The following is a 22,519-nucleotide window of genomic DNA, read 5'->3' as shown; positions in this document are numbered from 1 at the left end:
ATCCTCCTTTGGCAGACCAGGGAATTTTTATCTTTGAGCTAGAACCCACAGATTTAGTTCCTCTATGCAGTCCTTGCTTACTGCACTTTTATTTTAATTTTAGATTAAAAAAGAGAAGATTACACAGAAAACATCAAAAAAATCTAGAGAATTACAAATTAAGAAAATGCAATGAGAAATACATATGTTTCATTCCCTTTCCCCATACTTGTTTACAACTCTGCTTTCTTGGAAGGAAATTCATGAACTATAATACTTGAGGAGATTCTCAACTGTAGGTTTTAGGATTTTCTTATCTGCCATATTCACCACCCAAAGAAAATATGCCTTGGATCCTCTCGAGTAGTAAGCATTTTGAAGAGTTCATCTTTAGTGATATCAGGTAAAATAGAACCATACTTCTTGGTGAGTGGAAGCCTTGCTTCAGGAAGTTTGGCAAGATCCACCAGATAACCACAATTCTTTGCATCACTGTAATACAGGACCAGGGCTTCAGGTGGAATCATTCGTTTTGGAATGGGCTGTCCTCACAGAAAGAATGGAACAGGTTTGCACAGAATTTCCAGACTTCTTGGATCATAGAAGACTATAGTAACACCACCACTATTTTGTTTTCAATTGCAGCAATGGCTAGTTCTGAAGCCAACTGTACCTCAATATTAACTTTTGCCTTAAAGGTGTCAGCCTCCTCTACCAGCTGGACACCATCATCCCTTTTAAGTGGCTAGATGGTCACACCTCTCCATTGACAAACTGGGTTAAGTCAATAAATAGGTTGAAGAGGATCAACTCGACCCAAATCAATAAGCTACTGCATGCAGACTATTGAGTCTCCAAGGCTGACACTGGTATCTGAAGCTACGTCCTTCATTAAATCCATACTTGGGAATTCGGATGTAAAATGGGGTTTGGCCTCCCCTGAAGCCCAGTTGGGTTCGGGTTCCTCTCTACCGTTCTCCTTTATGGCCTCTGCCACATTTTCTACCTCCTCTCTGACCTCTTGGTCATCTTTCCAGTTTCCTGGAGCCTGGATTCAGTTTTTAGTTGGCCAGACTCAAACAGGGCAGGGCCCAGGGCAGGTCCAATGCCCTGGCCCCACTGCCCTTCATGGGACTGGCCATGACCCACACAGCCGAGAACCTCCACAGGCACCCTTATATCATGTACATTTTTAAATGGAGAGAGAGAGAGAGAGAGAGAGAGAGAGAGAGAGAGAGAGAGGTAAAATCTCCACCCAGGAATATTGTGTAATTTACCAAATTGAAGAACTTTTTAAAACTATTTTAATTCATGAACTAAGCAAAAAACAAAAAAACCCCAAAAGCTTTATTTAATACATCACTTAACTTTTCGCACACATTATATTATCTCATTTTATTCTTCTAAAAACCAAGAAAAGACGTATATTATTAACTTCCCTATTTGAAAGCTGTTCTTGATTCCTCAACTCTAAACCAAGATAACCTCACAGGCTCCTTCCTGCTCTAAAATGTTATGGTTTTATAAAGTGCGTAGATGTACCCACTACATATTAAGTCAGGATGCAAACTCATGGATTGTAAATGAGCAAATATCACTTACAGAACCTGCTCTCAAATTGCTTATCTCCTTGCTAACAAGACACAGCACATGAATGAACAGCAAAATAATGTAAATGTGACGAGAGAATTCCTCTTGCCTGACTTCAAACTGGGACATTGGTTTTTCCCTGCCTTCAGACTGAAACCGAAACACCAGTTCTTTCTACGCATGTCTCAAGCCTGCCAGCCTTCAGACTGGAACTACCCCACCAGCTCGGCTCTCCTGAGTATCCCTCTTGTGAACTCATCCTGTGGATCTTGGGACTTGTCAGACATGAGACAACTCCTCATAATAAATCTCTTTTTTATGTGTGTATATATACACACACACAGCATATTGGTTCTGTTTTTGTGAAGAACCTAAGTAATACTAATAAAGTCCTAGTTCAAAGCTAGCAATAAAAGTTTATGGTCAACTGCCAATGATTATTTCTGTAAAAATTCAAAGAAGGAAAAACAGGCTCAAGTAGACAGAATAGGCTTTATGGAGAAGATTGAATATGAATTTGATCCTGAAATATGGGTAGAATTTGGATAGGTGGAGAAAAGGACAAAAGGGAATTTGAAGGTGAAATGATGTAAGCAGAAACGGAGACACGGAAAAGCCCGGGACACAACTTATACCTTATGTACACATTGTACTTATACATTATTGAGTATTATTTGGGGGACAGTAAATAAAACATTCTGGTCTGGAAAGAGGGATATCCCACCCAGGAATATTGTGTAATTTACCAAATTGAAGAACTTTTTAAAACTATTTTAATTCATGAACTAAGCAAAAAACAAAAAAAAACCCAAAAGCTTTATTTAATACATCACTTAACTTTTCACACACATTACATTATCTCATTTTATCCTTCTAAAAACCAAGAAAAGACGTATATTATTAACTTCCCTATTTGAAAGCTGTTCTTGATTCCTTAACTCTAAACCAAGATAACCTCATAGGCTCCTTCCTGCACTAAAATGTTATGGTTTTATAAAGTGTGTAGAAAGGAACACAAGTTGTAAAAAGCTCTAAAAATCAGGTTAAGACATATCAATTGTCCAATATACTAGCACTGCAGAAAAGTCCATTGTTCAAAACAACTGCTTTGGTAACTCTTCCAAACGAATGTAGTCTAAATTAGTCAACAAAGATTATCCAGACTATATCCTATCCTGTCTATAGGGTATACTGGAGATTAAAAATAACAGAAATAGGAAGATAAAAGAGATGACTCATTCAACATAAGGGTAAGTGGAGAGGTGAGGGGAGTCAAGGAAAAAGGAAGGGAAAATACATTCAAGGACCAATCACTGGCAAAGATATTCCAGATTGAGCTCTAAATTAAACACTACACTTTTACTTGGGTAAAATTTCATAATTTAGAACCTAAAAAAATTACCACTAGCACTTGATGGATTGAAAAAAAATATGCTTACCGTAAATTTTTCACAATTACATGGTTACTTAACTACTGCATAGCAAAGATCCAGAACTTCTCATTTCTTATCCCATACTCATTATACTAAATTACCGCTTAAGTAAATATTCTTCAGGTAAGAAATAAGATTCAAATGTTTCAGTTCATTTCCTTTACCACTATGTTACCAAGAGTGATCCTAATTACGACATCACAATGAACATTTTAGAGATTATGTCATAAACAGATCATTCTCCATTTTAAAAAGCTATACTAGTTAACTTTTAAAAATAAACCTATCTTCCCAAGTTGATTGGCTCTTTTAAATTAAAAAAAACTTCTGTGAAATTTTCCAATACATTTTTCCTTATGTTAGTACTTACTGGCAACATATTTTTTAATATATTTGCCTGATTACAAAAACCTGCGCTTAAGTAAAGGAATAATATTTAATAATACCTTTTATTTATACAGTATTTCCTCTGCAATTTCCAAGGATGTGTTCTGTAAACTCTGGTGTTAGAATTCTACCCAAAACCGCAATGACTCCCTATTTCATGCAGAGGTAAAGTCCTCAGAATGGACTACAAGGCACTCTCAAATTCTCTCTCCCTCTCTCCCCTCTCCCCTCTCGATTTTAATCACACTGACCTTGCTGTTGATGCTGCACATTTCCACCTCGGGGCCTTATTACTAGCTGACACACTCTTCCCCTGGCTGACAATATACCGTGTTTCCCCGAAAATAAGACCTAGCCGGACAATCAGCTCTAATGCGTCCTTTGGAGCAAAAATTAATATAAGGCCCAGTCTTATTTTACTATAAGACCGGGTCTTTAATTACAATATAATATAATATAATATAATATAATATAATATAATATAATATAATATAATACCGGGTCTTATATTAATTTTTGCTCCAAAAGACGCATTAGAGCTGATTGTCCAGTTAGGTCTTCTCTTCGGGGAAACACGGTAGTAACTTCCTCCCTCATTTCCTTTAGATCATTGTCCAGATGCAATTTCTCAAGGAGGCCTTCCATAATCACTTGTTTAAAACTGCAAACCCATTATCCTTTATTTTTTCTCATTGTTCTAGGTATTACCAATTAACACATGATTTACTTATTGTTTTTGGTCTACATGTCCCAACTGAAATGTAAGCCACATGAGGGCAGGGATTTTTGCCTCTTTTCCTCTCCTATGAGCTCACTGCTTTATCTATACTCAGTCCTATACAGTAAGCCCTTAGTAAAAATGAACTTTATGAATGAATGACGTATTTAAGACCTTTAGAGAATACGCAAGACTATGCGTATTCTTAAAAGCCAAGTCATGAAAGGCCTTACAAATATCACTTAAAGACCATTAAAATAAACCAATGAAAATACCACAACAAATCAAAAAATCAATGAACTAGGTAACTGATATTGCACAATTAATATTCATTTGCCATTACTTACTATAACTTTTCAGAATTTCCCTAAAAATAATTTCCAGCAAGATTCTTAAAAAGTAACTTCACCTTATTCTAATATGCACATTAAAATTCAAAACATTTTTTAATGTTAATAGCTAACTCTGCATCAAACTGGAATAATTTACAGTTCAAGCACATGCATTCAAAATTCTCTAGGCTAACAAAAAGATTTCTAGAAGTAAATCTGTGTATACAAGAATTTCACAAAAGAGGGATCTCTACTTAGATGCGGCTGTTGGAAAAGTAAGGGATTACTGTATAGTACTCCACACAGTTTAACATCTATTATCTCATTCTACCCTCACAACAATATAATGTTATCAGCAGGTTAGGGGCCATTCCCTACCAAAAAAAAAAGTCAAAATGACTTCCCACAGTCCCTTAGCTATACAGTCTTTGATCCTAGAGTATAAATGATGCTTTAAACAATAGGCTTGAATATCCATGTGGGCAAACTCCAGGGACAACTTTTGCTGCTATGCTAAATGGAGGAAATCATATTTTGAAAGCAAAGATGCATATTCCTCCTCAAGGAAGAGTAACTGCAATATCCAGAAAGAACTGGTATCACTGCAAGCAAGAAGTACAAGGGCTGATCTTGGCTCGAGTCGAATGTTCTTTTAACAGGAGTCTGACTAGGAGTTGGATAGTGAGGTGATGAATACCTCAAGTTTGGGATGCCCTAAGTAAGGCAAGCACAGGGCCAAGTATCATACTTACCTGTTGCAGTGGGAAGTACTGGAAAGAGCATGGGCTTTGGAGTCTGACAGACTTGGAGTCAAATCCCAGCTCTGCTACATACTGGCTGTGTTACTTTGGGCAAGTTACTTAATCTCTCTGAGCCTCACTTTCCTCACCTGCAAAATGGAGATAATACCATTATCACGGTAGTTACCTTGAAAGGCTGTCATGAGGATTAAATGAGACAGTATAAAACTGTCTGTAAGTGCCTACTACATTATTAACTTCCTTCCTCTGTTGAATACCAACTGGCTGAAGTGTGAGTAAACTGGAAATTTTCTGAACAACGCTACTAAAGTGTCTGTTCCATTATCCAGGAACCACCCCTAGAATCTTTAACATTTAGCACCAATTACATGTACCTGGTTATTTTTTTTAATTAATTATTTTTTTTCAATTACATTTGATATTCAATATCATTTTATATTAGTTTCAGGTGTACAGCATAGTGGTTAGATATTTATATAATTCACAAAGTGATCCCCCAATAAGTTTAGTTACCCCCCCGTACATACATAGTTATTACAATATTATTGACCATATTCCCTATGCTGTACTTTACATCCACGTGACTATTTTGTAACTACCAATTTGTACTTCTTCCTCCCTTCACCTTCTTCACCCATGCTCCTAGCCACCCTCCCATTTGGCAACCATCAGTTTGTTCTCTGTATCTACAAATCTGTTTGTTTTGTTTGTTTGTTAATATTATTCTTTTGGTTCCACATAAGTGAAATCACCTGGTATTTGTCTTTCTCTGTCTGACTTATCTCACTTAGCATAATACCCTCTAGGTCCATCCATGGTGTTGCAAATGTAAGATTTCATTCTTTCTTATGGCTGAGTAATATTCCAATGCATATACAGAGGGTGCCAAAAAAATGTATACACATTTTAAGAAAGGAAAACACTGCATTAAAATTGTAATACTCAATATATACCAATAATAAAAGATGACTACAAGTCATGTGTATACATTTTTTTGGCTCCCCAGTATGTACTACATCTTCTTTATCCAATCATCTATTGATAGGCAGTTAGATTATTTCCACATCTTGGCTATTGTAAATAATGCTGTAATGAACATAGGGGTACACATATCTTTTTGAATTAATGTTTTGGATTTCTTTGAATAAATACCCAAAAGTGGAATTGCTGGGTCATAAGGTAGTTCTATTTTTAATTTTTTGACAAACCTCCATACTGTTTTCCATAGTGGCTGCACCAATCCCACCAACAGTGCACAGGAGTTCCCTTTTCTCCACATCCTCGCCAACATTTGTTTGTTGATTTATTGATGATGGCCATTTTGACAGGTGTGAAGTGGTATCTCATTGTAATTTTAATTTGCATTTCTCTGATGATTAGTAATGTTGAGCATCTTTTCATGTCTATTGACCATCTGTATGTCCTATTTGGAAAAATGTCTATTCAGGTCGTCTGCCCATTTTTTAATTGGATTGTGTGGGGTTTTTTGGTGTTATTATCAGTTCATGTGCCTGGTTATTATTCAATAGAAGCTGGAGTGTCCATTTTTCTCTACATGAACAATTATAAATATTCCTGCCAGAACCTCGCCTGATCTGAGACTATATAAACAGATCCTAACAATAAAGATTTCAAATCCTATTCAAGTCTTGTGCTGCATAACATTTTGGTCAACGACAGACCGCATATACCATGGTGATCCCATAAGGTTATAATGGAGCTGAAAAATTCCTATTGTCTAGTGACATTACAGCAGTCGTAATATCATACTGCAACATATTACTCACATGTTTGTAGTGATGCTGGTGGACAGTGTTTATAAAGTCTACAGTAGTGTACAGTAATGTCCTAGGCTTTTGCATTCACTCACCACACAACTTACTGACTCACTCAGAGCAACTTCCAGTCCTGTAAGCTCCATTCATGGTAAGTGCCCTGTACAAGTGCATCATTTTTAAATTTTATATTAATATCATATTTTTACGGTTCCTTTTCTATGTTTAGACACAAATATCTACCACTGTGTTACAACTGCCTACAGTATTCAGTACAGTAACATGCTGCACAGTTTTGTAGTTTAGGAGCAATAGACTATGCCATACAGCCTAGGTGTGTAGTAGGCTATGCTACCTAGGTTTCTGAGTACACTCTATGATGTTCACACATGACGAAATAGCATAGCAACACATTTCTCAGAACGTATCCCAATTGTCAAGTGGTGCATGACTGTACAACAAAAATCTCTATAAAAAGTTCTAAGCCCTAGTCAGTGATTAACTTACTGGATCAATATTAGACTAAAGAACTAAATATACAAATATATTATATTAGTAAATACCTTTAGAAAAATCACTTCTATGTTATATACTTTCTATAGTCAATAGCCCAAACAAATATTTGCTTTTCCTTACTATAATACTAAATATGTGTGTGTGTGTGTATATATATATATATATTTTTTTTTTTTTTTTAATTCTGCACAGCATATGTATTCATAGTCTAGGACCACAGAAAAACAAATTTGGTTAACAAAGTAGCCTATAGGATTGATTTGGTGAAACTACTATATTTGGAGAACTAACATTATAATGTTAAGTCTGACTTTTAAAATTAGAAATATTTTTCCATTCTGAATCTACTTAGTCCTCCAATGAATTAATTCACCTTTATATTCTGTGATTGTAAGAAAATACATGTTCATTGTAAAAATTCAAACATTACAGAAATATTAAAGGTACAAAATATAATTTCCCTAATCCTAACCTCTCTTGTCCCCTGATAACCACCAATAATAATTTGGCACACATTCCTATAGATTTTATTTTCTATGCATATAATTTAGTTAAGTTTTCATAAGAATTATGGTTTGGTGGGGGAGTGAAAAAGGAAACATGAGAAAAATTCTTTTGTAAAATGCTTGCAAATGATAAAAAATATGCTTAAATGCAAAAGGCAGAATATAAAACTGTATATATTATATAAATTCATAGTTTGTCTATAAACAAATATCCAAAAAATGACAGCCACTAAGGAAACGTAAATCAAGGCAAAATCAGACACCACTTGACACACATTCGGGAGACTATAATAAAAAGATAGATGATAACAAGTGTTGGTGAGAAGGTGGAAAAATCAGGACTCTCATACACTGCTGGTGGGAATGCAAAATGGTGCAGCCCTTTGGAAAATAGTTTGGCAATTCTTCAAAATGTTAAACATAGAGTTACTTTAATTCCTAGGTACATCAAAGAGAAAGGAAGACACACATCCACACAAAAACTTGTACATGAATGGTCATTAGCAGCATTATTCATACTAGCCAAAAAACAGAAACAACCCAAATATCCCTTAACTGATGAGTGGATAAATATAATGTGGTACATCCATAAAATGGAATATTATTTGATAATAAAAAGAAACGAAGTACTGATACTGCTACAACATGGAAAAATCTTGAAAACACTATGTTAAAAAACAAAAATTTAAAAACAGCAACAAAAGACTACATAACATATGATTCCACTTATATGAAATGTCCAGAAGAGGCAAATCTATAGAAGCAGAAAGTAGATTAATAGCTGTTTAGGGCTGGAGTTTAGGGAAAATGAGGAGTGACTATTAATGGTGATGGGGTTTCTTCAGAGTTAAAAAAAAGAGTTCTAAAATTGATAGTGGTGATGGATGCACAAAGTCTGTAAATAAACTAAAAACCACTGAATTGTACACTTTAGGTGAATTGTATGGTATGTGAATTTTATTTCAGTGAAACTGTTAGAAATAATATTTGTCATCTCTGAATGGTCAATAACTAGTAATTTTTATTTTCTTATTTATATCTTTTTGTAATTTGCAAATTTTTGGTAATGACTAAGAGAATTATTTTTAAGTCAAGGGAAAAATTAATTATTTTTCAAAGTACTCCTTGTGAGAATTACAGTAATACTATACTAGGGATTCAGATGGAGTTGCCACTTGTATTCGTTTAGTTATTCATTCATTAAACACCTACTATGTGCTCTAGGAATTGTCCCAGCATGAGAAAGTTCTAACTCTAAATCAATAAATATATCAATTTAACACAAACTCTTCTGTTAACTTCAAAAGATAAATTATGCATCACACCACCGACTTCTATGCTTTAATTTGGCACCAAAGATTATACTCAATTATGTCAAGAAGTATTGAGAATTCGCTGTTTATTAAAATATTGTTTTCAAATTTTAAACTGATTTTAATATTAAAAATAAAACCACCGCAACACTTCATAGTTAAACAGCAGAAAAGGTATACCAAAAATTCAATTAGCAATACGGACTAATAACTCAAAAACATTGGGAATCATTTCTTTAGGATACTTTTGGTTGTCAGGTCAATTTTAAAAAGAACCTTTATGTAAACTGTAACCAAGAAGAAAATTAAAACAAAGTCAAAAGAATTCCTTGGAAATAGTTTGCCTTGAATTTGAAAAGAACATCTAAAAGAGGCTCAGAGGTATATGCCAAGCAATGGGTTATTTCAATGACATTAAGGTAACATCTATCAGCTGAAAATGAAACAATCAGAATTTCCAGGGATGGTAACATCAGAAGATATTCAGGGAAGTGGCCTCATCTAAGCTCTTGATGAGAAGAGCAAAACAAGGCAACCATTTTGAACACCTTCACTGGCTATACCGATATGCAACCAGGTTTAATAATCACTGCATGAAGCAATATTCCTCAAATGAAACAAGGGAATGAAACATCTGTTCTATAATTTAAAAATTAGAGACAATGTAGCAAATACATTAGAACAGGGGTGTCCAAATTTTTTTCAACGTTTTTTACCAAGGGCCATATGCGGTAAAATACACAAACAGCCGGGCCACTCACTCGAGGTGAAGTACGTATTGCCTCACCTGGTTTATTTAAGTAAACTAAATATATTTTTGGAATTTGCTGTGGGCCAATAAAAATGGATTGCGGGCCACAGTTGGCCCTGCGGGCCGCAGTTTGGACACCCCTGCATTAAAAGGAGAAAAACTTGAGAGCAAGACTACATACACCAATCACACTCCAAAAATCTGGTCCAGAGATGTGGGCTTGAACTAGGGAAGCAGAAGACAAAATGGAAAAAAAGGGGCTGGAGTCAAGGGCTAACCCATAAAGCAGAATCTATAGGACCTAATGATCAAATGGTGGTGCAGAATGAAGGAGAAACACAAGGCAAAAATGACTCCAAAGCCTCTAGTTTGAACCCAGATGGCTAGTGATGCCATTAACCAATGAATGGAAGGCATAAAGAGAAGCTGTTTTGAAAATTAGAGTTAATAAAGAAAAGGTTCAAAAAGTTTAAGGTTATTTGTAATCTTCTACTGAAGCTGGATAGTGAGTACACAGGTGGTCATTTTATTATCTTTTTAAAATTTAACATACAAATAACACAAAATTCAGCTAGAAACAAGGGGTCAAAATGGAAAAACACACCAAGAACCATTGCTTTTATACACTTTTGTATCTGTGATATAGGTAATAATGAAAAAAGGAAAAAGAAGGAAGGTGGAAGTAGCAAATTGGTTTTGGACCGACTGAATTTGCAGAACTAAAGAACTACATCATTTTCTGGTCAAAATGGGTAAGTAGGTAAACGTGCTTGCCTCCTCTCACGACCACATCAAAATTACAACTAAACTACAGAACAACCATCACTGAGAATCGCCTGAAGTCTAGCTGAATGGAAGTCCTATAACAAAGGACATACATAAAAAGCCACATCAAGACTGGTAGGAGGGGTGGACACGTGGAACGGGCTGGTCCCACACCTGTGTGTGACCAATAAAAATCAGGAGGACTATCTCAGGTGCAGAGGTCCCCTCTGAGGAGCAAGGGGTCCCAGCCCCACACCATGCTCCCCAGCCCAGGGTTCCAATGCCAGGAAGAGAAGTCCCCGTAACTTCTGGCTGTGAAAACCAGCAGATATTGTGGCTCAGTGAGACAAAGGGTGGCTGGAGTCCCAGGCATTCCTCCTAAAGGGCCCATACACAGACTAACTCACTGGCAGACTCGCTAACTCTGGGCTCCAGCACTGGGGCAGCAGTTTAAGGAGTGCCAGGGGCATACCAGGAGGAACTGAATTGTCTGGGTTCAGAACAAGGGCTGGAGGGGAAGAATTCTCCCAGACAGAAGCTACTGTTTCCTTGTTGAAACCTCCCCCCTCCCAGTATGCAGACACAGAGGGCCACCATATCTGGGTCTCCATCAAGCTGGCTAATACCATTCACCATGCCCTGGTGATTCCCTGAGTCCCACCCCATCCAAATAACATTCGCACTCAAGCCAATTCCAGTGGCTTTTCCATACAAATGACCTGTCTTGGTACATGCTGCCAACTTTCCTAAAATATCTCAAAGGTTCACAAAACAAGCATCTAGCTTTGGCATGCCCCATATTTCTTGCTAAGCAGCCCCAAGCTTGGCACTAGCGGCAGCCTGCCTCAGTTTGCAGCTTAGCCTCCCTCAGGAACCTCCAAACCCAGTACAGATGGAAGATATCTACAAATTGCTTTGTGGCTCATGCCAGGTGGCCCTGGGCAAGGCACTGGAAGAGGCTGATCTTGGCCTGCAGCAGGGCCCCTCCCAGGAAGCCCTGGTGGCCAGCATGGCCAGTGGCCAGCTTCAGACCATGCTGGAGCACTACCAGGCCACCTCAACAGATGACACACACAAAGGGCAGATTGGGTAGGCACCAGAGCGCTATTGAAGTGAATCCTGCTCTATTAGGATCAGGTCCTGCAGAACAGCAACTCCACTATAGTCAAGGCCACTCCTCACAACTAATCAGCCAGAGGGTCAATCCCTTCCACTGATGTATAAACAGCAACCAAGGCTCAACTACAAAAGGAGGGCACACACAACCCACACAAGGGACATACCCACAGCACCTGGTTCAGCTGACCAAGAAGACTGTGCCACTGGGCCCCCCAGGACACCTACTACATAAGACCACTCTACTAAGACCGGAAGACATAGCAGCTCTACCTAATACATACAAACAAACACAGGGAGGCAGCCAAATGGGAAGATACAGAAACATGTCCCAAATGAAAGAAAAGAACAAAGTTCCATGAAAAAAACTAAACAAAATGGAGACAAGCAATCTACCAGATGCAGAGTTCAAAACACTGTTTATAAGGATGCTCAATGAACTCAAGGGAGTACTTCAACAAAAAGATAGGAAATATAACAGTAGAGATAGAAAACATAAAAAAGAACCAGTCAGAAATGAGGAATACATTAACTGAAATGAAGAGTGAATTGGAGGGAATTAACAGTAGATTAGGTGAAGCAAAGGATCAAATCAGTGATTTGGAAGACAAGGTAGCAGGAAAGACCCAATCAGAACAACAACAAAAAAGAATCCAAAAAAATGAGGATAGTTTAAGGGGCCTCTAGTATAACAACAAATGTACCAACATTCACATCAGAGGAATACCAGAAAGAGAAGAGAAAGAGCAAGAAATTGAAAACCTATTTGAAGAAATGATGGAAAACTTCCTCAACCTGGTGAAAGAAATAGCCCAGGAAGTGCAGAGAGTCCCAAACAAAATGAACCCAAAAAGGCCCACACAAAGACGCACCATAATTAAAATGGCAAAGGTTAAAGACAAAGAGAGAATCCTAAAAGCAGCAAGAGAAAGACAAGTAGTTATTTACAAGGCAGGTCCCATGAGACTATCAGCTGATTTCTCAATGGAAACTTTGCAGGCCAGAAGGGCAAGAAATATTCAAAGTGAAGAAAAGCAAGGGCCTACAACCAAGATTACTCTACCCAGCAAAGCTATCATTTAGAATCGAAGGACAGACAAAGGTTTTCCCAGACAAGAAAAAGTTAAAGGAGCTACCAAACCAGTATTACAACAAATGTTAAAGGGACTTCTTTAAAAAGAAGAAAAAAAAAAGATAAAAAATATGAATCATGGCAAAAAAGATAAAAAATATGATAAAAATGGCAATAACTACATATCTATCAACAATTACTTTCAATATAAATAGATTAAATGCTCCAATCAAAAGACATAGGATGGCTGAATGGATAATAAAACAAACCTTTACATATGCTGCCTACAAGAGACTCACTTCAGATCTAAAGACATACAGAAACTGTAAGTAAAGGAACGGAAAAAGATATTTCATGAAAATGGAAACAAAAAAATTAACCTGGGGTAGTAATAGTTATACCAGACAAAATGAGTTTAAAACAAAGGGTATAACAAGAGACAAAGAATGACCCAGTAAAACCACTTCTGGGTATTTACCCAAAGAAATCCAAAACACTATTTGGAAGGGACATGTGCATCCATATGTTCACTGCAGCATTATTTACAATAGCCAAGATATGGAGGCAATCTGGGTGTCCAATGGATGAATGGATAAAAAAGAGGTGGTACATATATATATACACTGCAGTATTACTCAACAATTAAAAAGAATGAAATCTTGCCATCCGCAACAACATGGATGGACCTAAAGGGTATTGTGCTGAGTGGAGTAAGTCAGACAAAGAAAGGCAAATGCCATATGATTTCACTTACATGTGGAATCTAAACAGAAACAGACTCATAGTTATTGAGAACATCTTGATGGTTGCCATATGGGAGGGGGTTTGGGGAATGGGGAAAAAGGTGAAGGGTTTAAGAAGTACAAATTGGTACATAAAATAGTCATGGGGATGTAAAGTACAGCATAAGGAACATAGTCAATAATATGGTAATAACTATGTATTGAATTAGATGAGTACTATATTTATCCGGGTGATCACTTTGTAAGTATCTAATTACTATGTTGTACCCCTGAAACTAATATAATATTGTATGTCAACTGTAATTGAAAAAAATTTTAAACCATATATAAGAAAGAACTGATCATTTATGAGACAGAAGCTAGAGAAAAAGATTTGTTGGCATACAAGGATAATGCCATGGAGGCCATGAATGTAGATGAGAACTCTCCAGGAGCTTGTGTAAGACCATTTGGGTCATAGCAATGGTTATGGGCCAACTAAAAGGAGAGAGTTAAGTAAGACTGAGAATAATCAAAGGGACAGGAGCTTTTACTAATTCCTTTTCTCTATCCAAAGTCATACAAAAGGAAATCAACTAAAAAATTAAACCTACTATTTATGGTTATCTTACTATACTCCAGTGGCAGGTACAGAATTTCCAGATAGCTGGAGTAGTAATCTGTTTGAAGGAGGGCTTGAAGATATTCTTGCATTAGTATTTCATATTAAATCAGAAAATACTAATTGTCCACATCAAAAAATCAAGGGAAAGAGGCTTGAGGGAAATCTTCCCTGCCCCTTTGGGACCACCACTACTATACTCTAGGCATTGCACCAAACATGTTACCTAATCTTTCAATCTTCATACCTTTTTTTTCAATTTTAATTAACATTTTATTTTTTAGAGCAGTTTTAGGTTCACTGCCCAATTGAGCAGAACGTACAGTTTCCGTATACTCTCTATCCCCACAAACGCACAACTTCCTCCACTATCAACATCCTCATATCCTTCATCCTCATAATAAGCTTATTAGGTAGATGAGGAAACTGAGGCTAGATTGGAATTACAACTTGTTCAGGGTCACCTGTAATTCTCATCTGTGTTCCCATAGCTCTCATGGCTCTTTACTAGAGTTTCTCATTACTCATCCTGATATATATTCATGCACCTCTCACTGGGTTGTTAGCTCCTCAGTGAGAGGATTTGTATCATTCGTTTCTGTATCCCTATAGCTAAGAATGATATTTTATAAATATTTTGTTGAAGTAAGCATATAAAAGAACTAGGTGAGAACAGCATCAAGAAAGCCAATAGAGGAAAGAATTTCAAGAAATGGATGGTCAGTAGAGTCAAATGCTACAGACAGACCCATCAGTATATCTTAAATCGTCATTGGCATTGAACTGATATCCCTTATTCATTTAATGAACGCCTACTACATGTAGAACAATGTGTTAAGCACAACGAATATGGAAAAATAAAATCTGGTACACGTTAAAAGGTTTTCAGGGATGCAGTCATATCTAAATTCTTGATCAGGAGACCAAGAGTCAGGCCTGCAAATGCCTACATGTAATTTGGCTCCTAAATTTGAAGACAACTTCAAAGGGTCAACAGCGAATCTTTTAGTAAAACTTCTGATGGGGGTTATGAGATGAAAAAGGGCCAGAGCATCTCAGTCTCGGTGACAACAGCCGGTGGCCAGGAAAGCCGACTCCCTCTGGAGTCTCTAACCCCCTTAGCAGGGTTGGGGCTGCCAGTCCCTAGTCTGGGGCGGGAAAAAGAAGACACTTACCGCAAAAGGCACCGCTACCGCCGTAGCCCAAAAGGGCCAGGGATTCCTTCGCGAGGCCCCACGACGTGGGATGAAACAGAGGAAAGCGGGGATCAGACAGACAGGTGCGACCCCACAGCCCGACCTCCCAAACTATACAAAGGAGGGTCCCGGAGCCCAGTACAGCTACGCCAACTCCCACCAGCTGGAAGACGGACGACTGCCACCGAACCTTCCACCCAATGAGGAAACGTCACCACTCGTCGTACTCCAGCCTTTCATGAAGAGGATACACTTCCGCTTCCGGGGCAACCGTAGCATTTCTTCAGTGTGTTTACTTAAAGGGTTTATTGTTATGTTTCTTTGCTTCCACTGGCTTTTCACATTTACTTTCTATTGCTCGACAACTGCTGCAGTAAATTTTGTGGCGATCTCAGGAAAGAAGTCCGGCCTCGAGGAGCCGCCTAAGAAAAAATAACTAATGTGAGCACTGCCAGCTGGGAGGGGAATGACGAGAGATGGGGGTGCGGTTGAGTGTAGGGATTCCCCGGGCAGCCGTGAGAACTCCAAGGAGGGGGCGGGGCTTACGGCTTTCGCAGCGGAGGAAGAAAGGTTCCACCAAGGGGGGGATCAGGTGTCGCGACTCCTCTGTGCTTGCGCGTGCGCAATCCGAACCTTCCCCTGCACAGCTTTCTGCTCCAACATGGAATTCCGCTCCGCTCGGCAAGCAATACTGCAGCTACTGCGTACGGTGGCCCCGGCAGACCTCCCGGTGCTGCTCGAGTGGATGCGAACTACCCGTAAGCGACCAAGAGCCAGAGGCAGGCGGTTGGGGCAAGGATACTTGGGGGACTTACGGTCAGGCCAGAAGCCCTCCATGGAGTCGCTGTGCTGGTCTCTGCTCTGCTACGGGGCAGGTTGACGCGGGCACATCTCAAACCTTGGCAGGTTCAAGGCCCAGTTGGGATTTGGTGCAGGAAGATTAGGTGCAGGTTCTGGGTTATTTGTGATTGCGCTGCTGACATCAGACAAGCCGCTAAAGCCTCCTTGTGCCTAACCCCTTATCTAAAGGGAAAAAAGGAGGGGGTAGTTTCCCCATCCCATTCCTCCCACAAACTTGTGACGACCAGTAAGTAGGGTACTACCTGAAAAAGCTCTTTGCAAGAGAAGTTTTAGTCTGCAGAGCTGGAAGCTTTCACCTGCAGGCATAATAACTTGAAACTAGGGCTTTTATTCTCTCAGTTGTAAAATGGACCATCAACTTAATAGCAGTTTTTCCTGGATGGGGAAAGGAAGAGATAAAAGGGGGGAAAAACTTTGATTTTAAACTGTGAACAAAATTAGTGATAGTAATAATAAGCACAAGTTAGAATCAAGGAAATGTGGTAAAGAATGGGATAGATCTATTTTAGCAAAGTGCAGCCTGATGAAAGCACAAGAAAATAGGATATCCCCTGTTTGAGACCTATGCCAAACCATACTATGCCTCTGTACCTCTAAATGTTGATTCCCTTGTTTATGTTCATTGAGATGCATGACTTGAAATATATCTGTTTGCTGATGACTCCCAATTTTTTTTTTGGTAAGATTTTGTTGGGGAAGGGAAACAGGACTTTATTGGGGAACAGTGTCTACTTCCAGGGCTTTTTCCAAGTCAAGTTGTTATCCTTTCAATCTTAGTTGCAGGGGGCGCAGCCCACCATCCCTTGCGGGAGTCCAACAGGCATCCTTGTGGTTGGGCATCCTTGTGGTTGGGCATCCTTGTGGTTGAGAGCCCACTGACCCATGTGGGAATGGGACCGACAGCCTTCGGGGTTAGGAGCACAGAGCTCCAACTGCCTGAGCCACTGGGCTGGCCCATGACTCCCAGTTTTAGACTTCCAACCCTGACTTCTTCCTGGAACTCTCTGTATGATATAGTAGAGTCAATCATTAAGTTTGGGTATTATTATATATTTGGGGGAACATTTTAGATAAGATGCCAAACTAAAATTAACTTGGACATCTGATAGTGAGGTTTTTAGCCTGGAAAGGAGAGAAAACCAGAGAAGTAGCTTCATATGTATGAACACATGAAAGATTCAGGATAGGAATTTCCAAAATATGCTGAGTCTCTTGTAACTTCAGTTAAACCCTGTATTGACAGTTTTATTCATCATATTCAAATTGTTTATGAATCAGTGCTAATTTCTATTTTTTTCCTACATTCCTAAACACCAGATCTTTTATTCCAAAAGCCCTGAATGTCTACAAAAATGTGGCCTACAGCCTGGTTGTGACAATTGCACAATTACTAAAACATCCTTGCCATCAAGATTTCAGTTTTGTGGAGACATTTGTAATCTAAATTTCCAGTTTTAGAGACATCAAATGAGACTCCAGTTTTCAAAATTAGGAAAATTTGAAAGCATGTTTGAAAGATAATTTTGTAAAAATGAAGACCCAATTTCACTAGCTAAAGAATTCATTTTCCTTTTTTTAAAAGCACTTTCTGTGCCTTTCTCTAGCAGCCCCTGTAGACAGAGAAGCTCAAGCAGTTTGTTAAAAATTTAACAAAACCTGAGTTTCTGAAGAATGCTTAGCATGAATATTTTCTTTAAATTAAAGTTTATTGGGGTGACAATTGTTAGTAAACATGAATAGTTTAAGAAAGAAGAGTGTCACATAGCTTAAAATGAACAAATGTATTTTAATGTAAATCTTAAAAAGTTGTGTAATTTATTAGAGTGCCTTTTATAAGTGGTAAGATGTGTATAACATAAAATTTACCATTTTAACCTTTTTTAAGTGGATCGTTCAATGGCATTAAGTACATTCACATTGTATGACTATCACCACCATCCATCTTCAGAACTTTCTCATCTTCCCAAACTGAAACTCCTAATAGAGCTTTTTATGAAGTAACTCTAAATACAGCACAAAAGATTCTTCCATTTTTCATTTTCCTAATTAATTTCCTTCCAGGAAAAAAAATGTTTTATTTCTAGCATGAAGTCACTTGCATAATATCTTACTTGTATGGCATTTGCTTAGACCTTTAATAATTATAATTCTCCTTGAATTTTTATACCATTTAATGGAATAGCAAGAGACACTAATAGGTGTTGAGTATAATTTTGGTTTTGAGTTTCATAGAGTTTATTGAAGCTAACGAATATCTACATATTGCTAGCAGGTAAAATCAATAATTTCAGATACACAAAAGGAAGAATACATTCTTGGTTTCTGAAGGAATAGTTGGATTGTCACACCAAGGCCTCGGCTCATTTAGGATCAGGCTGGTAGAACCAGAAGCTTGGACCAGGGCAGAGCCAAGCACATGTCAATGTCTGAAATAAAGGTCAATGTCTGAAATAAAGGTCAGAGCTTACATTTTACCTTGGTTACAGCATAGGCCAAGGTCTAGGAAGCAGACGAACCCTAATATAAGAAGGATGAAACAAGTCTGAGGGGCAAGCACACAAGGATGCACACCTCCCACCCCCCAAAAAATGAGTAAAAAATACAGCAAGACCTCAATTCATTTATTCTGATCTGTGGCAGAGCATCTATTCTCTTCTAGTTTCTTTATGTGAATAAAGTGGAATCTTTATCTAGATTTCAAAGTGTTGGAGAATGACTACAATCCATTAAGTGAAGGGAGCTGAGAGCCAGAACTGCAAGTGAGGTCCCTGATAAGCATATAAAAAAAAATACATTGGAACAGCTATCTGTTAACAAATGCTATTCTGAAGCCTCTGAATTTTTCCAGGATATGCAAATACAAATGAGGAAGTCAAACCAACAACCCATAAGAGTTTCTATTAAGAATCAAGTTACAAAGGATAGAAAATTAGTGTTTGCTATAAGAAAATTAACAAAATCATCAAGAAAATATTTAAATTAAGGAAGATAACAGTAGGTAACAAGAAGTTTTAAATGTTCACTGAGCAGAATTAGACATGGTGCTGAGTAGCAACTACAGAGCTGTTAGAGGTTCTTTGAAATTCCCACAAAACGAAAAAGCAAACCCTGGATTTACTTATATTTTTCAGACAGCAGACTGCTCCATTTCTATATTGTTTTACATTGAGGAAGTATCTGTGTATCTTAAAGATTTTCCTATCTTTATCAAAGCCATACAAATGTGTGAAAGTTATCAAATAGATGAGGTAATAGATTGTTTTTCCAAAAACTAAAAATGTACACTGAGCAAATGATTACCCCTGAAAATTTTTCTATCAGATAAAAATAATTGTACTTTTCACATGTCTTGTATGTTAAAAATAGCTATGATACGCAAAAAGAATAATGAGCAAGTGGGTTTATCCCAGGAAGGTACTGTTGGTTTAACATTAAAAACTCAGTCAATGTACGTAATTCACCATATTAACTAAAAAGAAAAACTATGATTAGCTCAACAGACATAGAAAAAGCATTTGACAATATCCAGCATCTCTTCCTGATGAAAACTCTCACCAGACTAGGAATAGAAGGGAACATTCTCAACCTGATAAAGGGCATCTATGACAAATCTGCAGCTAACACCATACTTCATGATGAAAGATTTAATTCTTTCCCCTAAGAAGGAACCAGACAAGGATGTATAGTCATCACTTATATTCAGCATCATAATAAAGCTTTTAGCTAGTACAACAGGGCAAGAAAAAGGGAAAGAGGGAGACATCTCAATTAGAAACCGGTGAATGGATACAAAAATTGTGGTATATCTTTATAATGGAATATTTGGCAAATGAATGTTTATGCGCAACAACATGGATAAATGATGCTAAGAGAAAGAAGCCATACTAGAAAAAGACTGTATACTATATGATTTCACTTACATGCAACTATAGACAATGCAAACTAACCTATAGTGATAGAAAATAGATATCTGAGGGCATGGTGGGTGTGTGGTATTAGAGACGAGTAGGAGAGAGAAATGGACATGAGGAAACATTTAGGGATGATGGATATGTTCACTACTTGATTGTAGTGATGGTTTTGTGACTGTATGGTACATATGTCAAAACATAATAGTACACTTTAAATATGTAGTTTAGTGTATGCCAATTCTATCTCTACAAAGCTATTTTTAAAAAATGGCTACAAGTTCTTTGACTCTCATTCCACCAGGTCTTTGTTCTCTTCTTGAATCTGGGTGGGCTCGTTGACAGTTTCGGCCAATAGAATATGGCAGAAATGACACCATGCCAGTTTCAGACCCAGGACTTCAGAAAATGGCAACTACTACTTCCTGTCTTAGAATGCTTGCTCTGGGAGAAGCTAACCATCATGTACGTAGTCTGACTACCCTGAGATTGTCATATTGTCAGGAGCCCTAGCAAGATGCCCAACCAGCCTGTAACTGTTCTGCCATCCTTCCTAGCCTAGGCACCAGACACAGGAGTAGAGTATCCTGCCAGTCCATCAAGCCTTTATTACAAATAGTATTGCTGTGAACATTCACATGCAGATTTTGGTATTAACAGAACTATTCATTTCTCTGGGATAATGTCCAAAAGTGTGATTGCTGGGTCATATGGTCAGTGCACTTTTAGTTTTCATGGAGACTGCCAAACTGTTTTCCAGAGTGGCTGTACCATTTTACATTTTTGTCCGCAGTGTATGAGTCATCTAGTTTCTTTGCATCCTCACTAGCATTTGGTACTGTCAGTATTTTTTATTGTAGCCATTCTGGTAGTTGTGAGTGATACATCATTGGGTTTTAATTTCCATTTCCCTAATGATGATCAACACCTTTTCATGTGTTTATTTTGCATTTGCATACCCTCTTTGATGAAATATTTGTTCATGTCTTTTGCTCATTTTCTTACTGTATTTTTACACTGTTTTGAGAGTTCTTTGTATATTATAGATTTGTATAGATATAAGATACATGATTTGCAAATATTTTCTCCCAGTTTGTTCATCTTCTCAAAAGTCTTTGCAAAGCAAAAGTTTTTAATTTTGATGCACTCCAATTTATTCATTTTTCCTTTTTTAATTTCATAATGAACTGTTTGTTTAAGAACTGTTCAGCCTTAGATCCCAAAGATTTTCTCCTACTTTTTTTCTCTTTATTTAAAAATCTTGTAACACTGTATGAGTTACAGGTCCTATTTTTTTCCTAAAAGAATTGTGGTTTTGTGTTTTACATTTAATCCTTTAATTCAAGTTAATTTGTGTAAGGTATGGAATTTAGTTGAAGTTCATTTTTATCCCCTGTAGATATCCATTCGATATCCATGTTGAAAAGGCTAATCTTTCTCTACTGAATTGTTTTTGCATCTTTGAAAATAGCTGGGCATTCTGTATGGATATATTTCTGAGTCCTCTATTCTCTTGCATTGATTTATCTCTCTCTGACCAGTATCACACTGTCTTGATTACTGTAGCTATTATTATTTAAAAGTCTGTTGTTTAATTTCCAAGTATTTAGAGATTTTCCTGTTGTCTTTTCTGTTACTGATTTCTCATTTGACTCCATTAGGTCAGAGAAGACACTCTGTATGATTTCAGTTCTTTTAAATATTTTGATATGTTTTTTATGACCCACCATATGGTTTATCTTGGTGAATGTTCTATGGGTACTTGGAAAAAACTGTGTATTCTACTTTTATTTAGTAGAGTATTATATAAATATCTATTAGTGTTATATAAATATCTTTTTGGTCGAAGATATTTTTAGTTCTTCTACATCCTTGCTGATTTTCTGCCTAGCAGTTCTATCAGTTGCTGAGAGTGGGGTGTTGAAGTTCCCCACTATAATTGTGGATTTGTCTATTTCTCCTTTTAGTTCTGTCAGTTTTTGTTTTGTGTATTTTGAAGCTCTGTTGTTTGGTGTATACACACTTAGGATCACCGTGTCTTCTTGATGGACTGATACTTTTATCATTAGGTAATGTTCCTCTTTGTTGCTAATAATTTTCTTTGCTTTAAAGTCTATTTTATCTCATATAGCCACTTCTATTTTTTTTAAACTAATGTTTACACAATATGTTTTTCCCATCCTTTTACATTTAAAC

The 22,519-nt window shown here is 37.4% G+C and overlaps 2 protein-coding genes and 1 pseudogene across 6 annotated transcripts in view; 1 reads left to right on the top strand and 2 right to left on the bottom strand.

Moving 5' to 3' along the window:
- The window catches only part of LOC109457487 (signal recognition particle subunit SRP54), a 69,197-nt gene extending 53,423 nt beyond the window's left edge, over positions 1-15,774 (bottom strand). The window contains exons 1-2 of one of the 3 annotated variants that reach the window (XM_074328140.1): positions 15,534-15,770; positions 5,192-5,328 (exon numbers count right to left, since the gene is read on the bottom strand). The gene's annotated coding sequence lies outside the window, so the exon portion shown is untranslated. Of the gene's footprint in view, positions 1-5,191; positions 5,329-15,533 lie in introns of all 3 variants that reach the window. The other 2 variants (XM_019750441.2, XM_074328141.1) reach the window with 2 other exon arrangements.
- Positions 241-1,121, bottom strand: LOC109457489 (large ribosomal subunit protein uL15m; annotated as a pseudogene).
- Positions 15,775-15,857: 83 nt separating the features above from the next.
- LOC109457488 (uncharacterized) overlaps positions 15,858-22,519 on the top strand; it is a 32,677-nt gene continuing 26,015 nt past the window's right edge. Inside the window, exons 1-2 of one of the 3 annotated variants that reach the window (XM_074328143.1) lie at positions 15,882-15,995; positions 16,202-16,312. In XM_074328143.1, coding sequence (XP_074184244.1) covers positions 16,216-16,312 — 97 coding nt within the window. In that variant the 5' untranslated portion in view covers positions 15,882-15,995; positions 16,202-16,215. Of the gene's footprint in view, positions 15,996-16,115; positions 16,313-22,519 lie in introns of those variants that run through there. The other 2 variants (XM_074328144.1, XM_019750444.2) reach the window with 2 other exon arrangements.

The sequence above is a fragment of the Rhinolophus sinicus genome, linkage group LG03 (genome assembly GCF_036562045.2).
Source record: "Rhinolophus sinicus isolate RSC01 linkage group LG03, ASM3656204v1, whole genome shotgun sequence".
Taxonomy (NCBI): Eukaryota; Metazoa; Chordata; class Mammalia; order Chiroptera; family Rhinolophidae; genus Rhinolophus; species Rhinolophus sinicus.
This window is presented reverse-complemented; position numbering and strand designations above follow the sequence as displayed.